The following is a 9,026-nucleotide window of genomic DNA, read 5'->3' on the forward strand; positions in this document are numbered from 1 at the left end:
GGTCGAGTTTCAAAGCTCGTCCTCTGCTGAGAGCCCTCACTACAGAGGGAAGGTGCCCAAGGAGGGCAGGGGGACTCGTGCATTTCCAAGTACCCCGTCCCATGAGAGTCCATCACTCTGGGTACTTGCTGCCTCCTGTGATGTGTTACAGGAGGGCTGTTATTTTGCAGTTTCATCCCAGTCTCAGAAATTAGAGGAGGACGGGGTTTGGGGTTTTTTTGGGGGGGGGAGGGAGGGGAAGGGGAACAAAACCAAAACCCCACAAAAATTCAGGAAACGCGCGAGCTGTCTTCTGGCCATGAATTAACCTCATCTCTTCTAGAAGCAGGCATCTCAGGAGAGATTGCTGTCTGCCTCCAGCAACTACCCTGCTCTTCCTGGCCCCTATTTTTATTTTTGTGTTGCCTGAACACGAAGTAGAAAATAAGAGCCTGTGGTCCCCAGAGAGCATCTCTGCTGCTGGCCACGGAGGTTAATGACTTAATCCCCAGTGACTTCAGCCATCTGCTCCAGCATTATGCATGTGTCATCCCAGCAATAAGCAGCCAAATTAAAATGCAATCCTGCTTGATAGCTGGTCCTCTCAGAGGAAAGGTGAGGGGCTGTGACCCACGGGGAGACAGTCAAACCAGCACACTTTTAGAGGAGAGCAGAGGGAAGGGAATAACTGCACCCAGTCAGGGGCACGGCCAGATCCAGGAGTGATGTGTCACATCACCCTTGGGAGAACCAGCTCCGTGCCGCAAGGTGCTCTCCAGAAATGGCAGTTTCTAACTTTGGATGGTTTAAGATATTTCCTCCGATGCTGAGAGCACGCTGGACCTCATTAGGCAGCAGAGCAGACTTGGTGGGTTATTGATGGCAGCCAATTATAGGTGCATAACGGAGCAAATTAGTGTCTGCAGGTGCTCCCACGTCAGCTGGGAGGAACAGGCTCCTTGTGCATGGTGTCTGGAGCCTCACCATCACCACCACCAGAGATCCATGGCAGGAGATGGCACAGAAGCACCGCAGGGAACCCCTGAGCACAAACCAAGAAGGAGAAGGGACAAGAATGGATCCATCCCTCCACAGGTCCTCTTTGTCCACCAGCTTTCAGCCCCTGTGTCCCAAACTGGCCCAAAGGATTATCCTAATCCCCCGGCAGTTGTAAAGTCCTCCAGCTCACGCCCAATGAGCTCTTGCTGAATCGCTGCTTAAGATGATTTCAGCTCCTGTTATCCTTCTCTGTGCTATGAGACAATGACCTGGCCAAAAAAGAAAAAAAAAAGAAAAAAAAGAAAACCAAAACACAAACCAAAGTGTCCCTGTCCTACAATCTTCATCAGCATCCAGATCACGTATCTCACGGGCCTCCGTCCACCCCCGGTGCTAAAAATACTCTTTCACTAGATTAATTTGAGCTGGATTTGACATGAAGTCCAATTCCACAAACATCTTCTCAACAAGCAGCATCGATTTGTTCTCACCCTGTCCTGGCCAGCTGAGGTAAGGTGCTAGTGGGACATGGGATGTGGGAGAGGGGACGCAAGAGGGCAGGAGAAGGAAGGAGGAGATGGTTGGGCACTAAATCAGGAGGGATTTCAAGGCACGAGGAGGTCCATCTGCAGCCAGCACCCAGCTGTAGTACCTGAGCAATCACAAAGCCTATCTGAGAAACTCAAATCCACCCCCTCAAAACACATCCACTTATTAAGACAACTCCAAGTATTTATTGCATGTTCTCCTTGAGGGAGGTGCATTCATTTCATGTAAGCTATTCCTTAAATTAACCAAAACTGGTTTTTAATAGATCTTCCTTTCCCCTCACCCTTTATAGGAATACAAAAATCCCAGAAAACTGCAGAAAATCAGGCTTTCCAGGGCCAGCTCCCTAGAGAAGCCTATCCGACCGAGGGACACTATCACAACCGCTGTGTCCCCGCCTGGCAAACCCAGATTATTTTGTAATATAAGGAGCTATTCTGGATAACGTCCGAGCAGCGCCCGAACGGTTGACTCTGTACGAGAGGGATACGGGCTCTGTCTCCCCTGTTTCTGTAGCGGCACATCCTACAGCCCTTGTTGTGCAAGCCAACAAACACAAAGGAGCTGGCAGGGCTCCCGCTACGCCCACGGGCGGGAGGGAAATCAGCTGCCACCGCGCATCCGCCAGCCTTCCCCTGCTCCGCTCCCGGCACCGCACCGCGTCCTCCGCCCCAGCTTTTTCATGAATGAGGAGGAAAAACCTCCTCTGACTCGGCTGACGAAAGGGAGAGAGGTTTCTGCAGGAATGCACAATGCAAAAAAAAATTAAAATAAAAAATAAATCTCTTCCCCACTGCCAAAGTTCATTTAAGCATAATCCAAAGAGCATCGTGTTCGAGATTAATTCCTACCAGGCTGCAAATTGGCAAAGCTGGGGAAATGCTGTTTCTAAGCACTTTTGGGGAATGAATCACCACCATTCATAGCTGCTTTCACCTGGTTTCTGCTGGGAAGCCGGGAGAGGAAAGCGTTGCACGTAATTCAAGGCAGTGCCAGCCGGGGAGCCACCCTGCACCCAGGGGAGCAGCACTTCCACAGGGCACACGCCGAGCCCAGGGCAGCACAAACAGCCACCATCGAGGCGACACCTCCTACGCTGTTCACAGACCCGCTCCTCACAAAGTATTTCTAAAAACAAGTAAAAAAATCCACCGTTTTGGAGGCCACTGTCTGCAGCCACCAAGGAAGATCGTGTGCTGAAGCTGAAGCACCCCGTGCCTTCATGGCAAATGTATACCCAATATTTAAGAGTTATTAAGCAGCCGGGGTGATGGATTAAAGCTCTGGCTGTGGTGTGAGGCTCAGCAGGTCCAGGCAGGTCCTCTCTGCATTTCACCAAGCAGCTGCCCCGCAGGACCACGCGCCTGTTTGCTGAGCAAAGCTGTCCCCGAGCTACAAGAGGGGCTTTGACATTCTCCCAGGCAGCAGCGAGCACAGCTCCTGCCTGGGCCTGAGCATTTTCCCTGCAAGTTAAAATTTAAAAAAAAAAAAAAAAAGAAAGAAAAAAAGCAGTCGATGCTGAAGCTCAGCAAGAATAAAACGCTCTGCTGTAATGAAAAAAGGCATGACGCCTGACAAACGGGATTATGGAGATCCCCCTCCGGAAAACCATCCCCAGCACAGCTCGTCGATACCTAATTAGCAGTATTGCTTCGCCTGGTACCTTTGCCCAGGCAGGGTAGAGATACATTAAAAGCAAACACGGGCACTTCTTGCCCTCTGCTCCACGCTGGCTCCCTCCTACCCCACCACGGATGCAGCTGGGGCAGCACCAGCCCCCCCAGGAGCTGGTCCCAACGCGTGGCCAGCCCCCAGGCTGGGCATCACTCAGACCTATTCAGCTTCACAGACAGCCTGTTTCTGGCTGGCAGGAGGGATCAACTGCCAGGACACACGGCCGGAGGGGGTGATGGATCCATCTGTGCTCCCAAAACAAGACAAAACACCTTTTGGTGAGCCGTGGCTTTGCCCGTGCTCAAGGGTGTTGGAGCTCAGGAGCGGGCAAGCAGCAGAAGCTTCACTCCCCTAAATAAGATGTTATTAATGATCCCTTCTGGACCAAAAAGGAAAAAAAAGGAAATCAATGAGACGATAAATTCTTGGTCCAGAACACAGCAGCACGCCGAGCAGCTCCCTCCCCTGCTTACAGGTTCCTCCTGGCCAAGGACCAACGCCGGCTCAAAAAGATCCCCCGCAGGCTCCCTTTCAGGAGAAACACTGCAGTGCAGTAGCTGCCGGCCAGGAAAGCAGCCAAGCGAGTGCTTCACCCCCTGCCGTGGTTTGGGCTGAGCTGGGCACTAAAGGCTCAGGGTCCCTCCCGTCCCCACCAGGATGGTGGTGCCGGTGCCACCGCCGCCGCCTTACCCGATGCGCTCCTGCTCCATCTCCTCCATCTTCTCGGCCCGGGCGATGACTCGGTTGATGATCTCCTTCTCCTCGTCCGTCAGCTCCTCGCCCTTGCGCTGCCGGTCGGGCTGGCCACCCCGTGCCCCCCAGCCAGCGGGGAGCCTGTGGGGAGAGGATTTTGTCCACAGATCATACGTGTGTAGTCACACGTGCGTGTGGGCAATCACACATGCGTGAGGGCCATAGCCAATTCCCAAGCCCAGGGAAGAAGGGATATGCTGCACCTCCAACCTCTATTCTAGCAGGACACCTGCAAACGGCCCCCAGCCACCAGCTGGAAGCTCTTATTTCCATTTTGGGGGAGGGTTCATATGGAAACACTTGTTTTGCAAGGAGAAAACCAATTTCCTTTTCAAAAAGATTTCCATGTTAAGCATTAATTGACATGGCTAATTTTGCACCCTGCTCCCTGTCGGGTAACATCGGGTTTCCCAGTGAGCTGCGGTGATGGCCGCAGAAGTGGGTGGTTTTTGGGTGCATTTCATCAAACATGGGAGCTTTTCCTCTCCTAACATCATCTCCAGAGATCCTTTCGCAGGGTGAGCAGAGCCTGGCCATCAGGCAGCTTTAACCTGCTGACACCATAATGTCTGCCACTCAGCCCTGCAGGCGGCAGAGGGGCAATGCTAACGAAGGACACAACAGGCAAATATCCCTTCTCCCCTCGTCCTGCTCATCTAAAGCCCTTCCCCAGGTCTTTCTCCCCTGCGCTGAGCAGACCTGCACTTAAACCTTAAAATTCAGTCTTAAACCTTCAAACCTTAAAAACTCTATAGAAGGCGTCCCAAAATAAATTATTTTGTTTTTTTTTCTTGCATCCAGGGCCAAGATTTTCCTGTGTTCTCAAGACCATACCAGTAGCAGGTAAAGAGCAATAGGCCAAAAAAACCAAAAACCCAAGCGAGATACTTACTGCTCCTTCTCGCTGCTGGGAGGCACAGGGAAAGAGAGGGAACAAGGATTAGGTGAGAGAAGGGACAAGGACAGCTCAGCCTGGGCACAGCCAACGCTCTCCCCACCTCAGGGGGTGACAGTCCCCAACAGCACACCCCCCCTCCACCAGCTGTCCCTGCTGCTCCTCCAAAGCAGTGCAGAGCAGTGAGCTCCAAACATGAGTTTTTCCCAGCCCCTGCATCATCCAGGCACCCAAAACCAGCTCCCATCCATGGGTGCTGCCACCACCCATCCAGCCGGGCTGGAGACCTTCCACATGGTGGGATGCAGCAAGGTGGAGGGCATCCTGACAGATGGACGGGGCTCCTCACCAGCGCAGGGGTGCATGCACACCCATGGGTCCATGCACACCCATGGGTCCATCCCCACCACCTTTCTCAGAGGGTTTAGGAGGCACCATGGCAAAACGTCCCCATCCAACCAGTGCAAACCCAATTCCCAGTGTCCCCAGTGGAGGAACCAGGGTGGTTGCACCCATATCACCTCCCTCCAAGGGACTCCCCTCCTTCCCACACCAGCAGCATCCCTGTGACCCTGGTCCCCTCCTCTCACCTGGCCCGGAGAGACATGGTCCTGTCGCTGGGGCACATCCACCGGTCAGAGCTGCCACCCACCACCGCGTCGGTCATCACCGGCTGCCGAGGGGACACGCGGAGCGGGTCTGGGCACACCGGTGCTCCGCCAACGAGTGCCAACAATCACTTCACTTCTCTGCCCGTGCCCTCCGATGGCAGTGACACTGACGAAAGTAACCCGGTGCTTTCAGGCTGGAGGGAAAAAAAAAAAAAAAAAAAGAAAAAACCCAAAATTACGTTGGGCAGGGCTTTATTTCTGGTATTAAGAGGAGTGGGAGAGAAACAGGAACGTCGCTTCAGTCGCTGTCTCAATATCATGAGATGCAGGAGCCTACAACCACCACCCTCCCTGGAGGGCAACACAGTCGCACTCAGTGCGGATGTAATTAATGAGATGCCTGACCTCACATTAATTATGAGGCTTCAGAGCTGGGATGGAAGAGGATGTTTCCGTTTCGGAGAAAAATCTACGAATTAGGGAACTTTACCTCACAAAACCCAGCACATCTCGCCGTCCTCCCCCAAACCACATTCCCTCCGGAACAAAACTCCTCCTTTTTTGGGTTAGTTTACTAAAGTTTTTTGTGAAATGAAACCTGGAGAAGCACTGGAGGGGGATGCGGCAACAGGACCTGAACACAATCTTGTGTCTACTCATCTTCAAAAGATTCATCAAGACAGGGACCTCTTCAAACCCTCCTCCTTTTAGCAAAACTGACAATTTTCATTAAAAAATAAAGTGATGCAAAATTCAGAGCCTGAGTACTAAATTATTGCCACTTTTTGGGGGGTGTTTTACCCCTCCACCCGCCACCCTGACTCACCGCATCGGGATGGGGACTGGATGGCAAAGCCCAAGGTGACGCCAAGCAGCATCACAGATGCATTTTAACATGAGGAATGATAATTGATTTCTGTGAATAAACAAGTTAGTTTAAAACCATCGGTCTTTGTTGACATTAGTTTATTTCTAAACTATTATTTGACATATCTAATACTTTTACATCATCAAAAAAAAAAAAAAAAAAAACAAAGAAAAAACCCAAAATTACATTGGGCAGGGCTTTATTTCTGGCATTAAGAGGAGTGGGAGAGAAACAGGAACGTCGCTTCAGTTGCTGTCTCAATATCATGAGACGCAGGAGCCTACAACCACCACCCTCCCTGGAGGGCAACACAGTCGCACTCAGTGCGGATGTAATTAATGAGATGCCTGACCTCACATTAATTATGAGGCTTCAGAGCTGGGACGGAAGAGGATGTTTCCGTTTCGGGGAAAAATCTACAAATGAGGGAACTTTACCTCACAAAACCCAGCACATCTCGCCGTCCTCCCCCAAACCACATTCCCTCCGGAACAAAACTCCTCCTTTTTTGGGTTAGTTCACTAAAGTTTTTGCAAGTCGCTTCAGTCGCTGTCTCAATATCATGAGATGCAGGAGCCTACAACCACCACCCTCCCTGGAGGGCAACACAGTCGCACTCAGTGCGGATGTAATTAATGAGATGCCTGACCTCACATTAATTATGAGGCTTCAGAGCTGGGATGGAAGAGGATGTTTCCGTTTCGGAGAAAAATCTACGAATTAGGGAACTTTACCTCACAAAACCCAGCACATCTCGCCGTCCTCCCCCAAACCACATTCCCTCCGGAACAAAACTCCTCCTTTTTTGGGTTAGTTTACTAAAGTTTTTTGTGAAATGAAACCTGGAGAAGCACTGGAGGGGGATGCGGCAACAGGACCTGAACACAATCTTGTGTCTACTCATCTTCAAAAGATTCATCAAGACAGGGACCTCTTCAAACCCTCCTCCTTTTAGCAAAACTGACAATTTTCATTAAAAAATAAAGTGATGCAAAATTCAGAGCCTGAGTACTAAATTATTGCCACTTTTTGGGGGTGTTTTACCCCTCCACCCGCCACCCTGACTCACCGCATCGGGATGGGGACTGGATGGCAAAGCCCAAGGTGACGCCAAGCAGCATCGCCCACTGCCCAGGGATGGAACCATCCATCCCATCATCTTTTTTGGGGTGGAAGAGGATGTTTCCGTTTCGGAGAAAAATCTACGAATTAGGGAACTTTACCTCACAAAACCCAGCACATCTCGCCGTCCTCCCCCAAACCACATTCCCTCCGGAACAAAACTCCTCCTTTTTTGGGTTAGTTTACTAAAGTTTTTTGTGAAATGAAACCTGGAGAAGCACTGGAGGGGGATGCGGCAACAGGACCTGAACACAATCTTGTGTCTACTCATCTTCAAAAGATTCATCAAGACAGGGACCTCTTCAAACCCTCCTCCTTTTAGCAAAACTGACAATTTTCATTAAAAAATAAAGTGATGCAAAATTCAGAGCCTGAGTACTAAATTATTGCCACTTTTTGGGGGTGTTTTACCCCTCCACCCGCCACCCTGACTCACTGCATGGGGACGGGGACTGGACAGCAAAGCCCAAGGTGACACCAAGCAGCATCGCCCACTGCTCAGGGATGGAACCATCCATCCCATCATCTTTTTTGGGGAAAACCAGTGCTTTTACACATGGGAACGCCACAGGCAGAGCAGTGTTCCGCAGCCAAGGACAGGGTAGGACCCATCCCCCTTCGCAGCCCCTCACCCTTGTGCAGCCCATGGGGTGCCAGGGGATGCTCCCATTTTGCTGTGAGTCATTGTCACACCCAGACCCATCTTGGGAGGGTCCCCAAGAGCAGAGGGTGCAGCTTGTGGGCTCACAGACAGCATCACCCACCAGATATTGCTTGCAAAGGGAAACGCTCAGGTCAAACCTCCCTTTACAGTCATTAAGGTAGAAATAAAAGATAAAAAGGCAATCCATCCACAAAGGGGTCAGCTTTGCTGCAACACGAATGAGAGCACAAGGCATGGAGGAGGAAACAAATTGCCCCTTCCTTAGGACCCCCCCCCACCAATGGGGAAGCTTTTGTGAGCTCAATTATTTTCCCAATCCGTGCATTTCCCACCCCCATCCATCTCCTCTGCGGAGCTGGCACGGGGTACCCACTGGGATGCCCCCGCAGCAGCAGCCTCCCGCCTGCATTGCTCGCAGCACCTGCATTTGAATTGCTTTCTCCTGCCTGCAGCACAACTGGGGAAAAAAAAAAAAAAAAAAAAACAGCTTGTGGGCTCACAGACAGCATCACCCACCAGATATTGCTTGCAAAGGGAAACGCTCAGGTCAAACCTCCCTTTACAGTCATTAAGGTAGAAATAAAAGATAAAAAGGCAATCCATCCACAAAGGGGTCAGCTTTGCTGCAACACGAATGAGAGCACAAGGCATGGAGGAGGAAACAAATTGCCCCTTCCTTAGGACCCCCCCCCACCAATGGGGAAGCTTTTGTGAGCTCAATTATTTTCCCAATCCGTGCATTTCCCACCCCCATCCATCTCCTCTGCGGAGCTGGCACGGGGTACCCACTGGGATGCCCCCGCAGCAGCAGCCTCCCGCCTGCATTGCTCGCAGCACCTGCATTTGAATTGCTTTCTCCTGCCTGCAGCACAACTGGGGAAAAAAAAAAAAAAAAAAAAAAAAAAAAAAAAA

The 9,026-nt window shown here is 51.1% G+C and overlaps 1 protein-coding gene across 4 annotated transcripts in view; it reads right to left on the reverse strand.

The window, feature by feature from the left end:
• Positions 1–9,026, reverse strand: part of RPH3A (rabphilin 3A) — a 46,691-nt gene that overhangs the window by 20,684 nt on the left and 16,981 nt on the right. For 3 of the 4 annotated variants that reach the window (XM_014965126.1, XM_014965117.1, XM_014965141.1), the window contains exons 2-4: positions 5,440–5,654; positions 4,847–4,861; positions 3,892–4,035 (exon numbers count right to left, since the gene is read on the reverse strand). In XM_014965126.1, coding sequence (XP_014820612.1) covers positions 3,892–4,035; positions 4,847–4,861; positions 5,440–5,516 — 236 coding nt within the window. In that variant the 5' untranslated portion in view covers positions 5,517–5,654. The remainder of the gene's footprint in view (positions 1–3,891; positions 4,036–4,846; positions 4,862–5,439; positions 5,655–9,026) is intronic. The other variant, XM_014965134.1, reaches the window with a different exon arrangement.

Source organism: Calidris pugnax, unplaced genomic scaffold (genome assembly GCF_001431845.1).
Source record: "Calidris pugnax isolate Ruff unplaced genomic scaffold, ASM143184v1 scaffold32, whole genome shotgun sequence".
Lineage (NCBI taxonomy): Eukaryota > Metazoa > Chordata > Aves > Charadriiformes > Scolopacidae > Calidris > Calidris pugnax.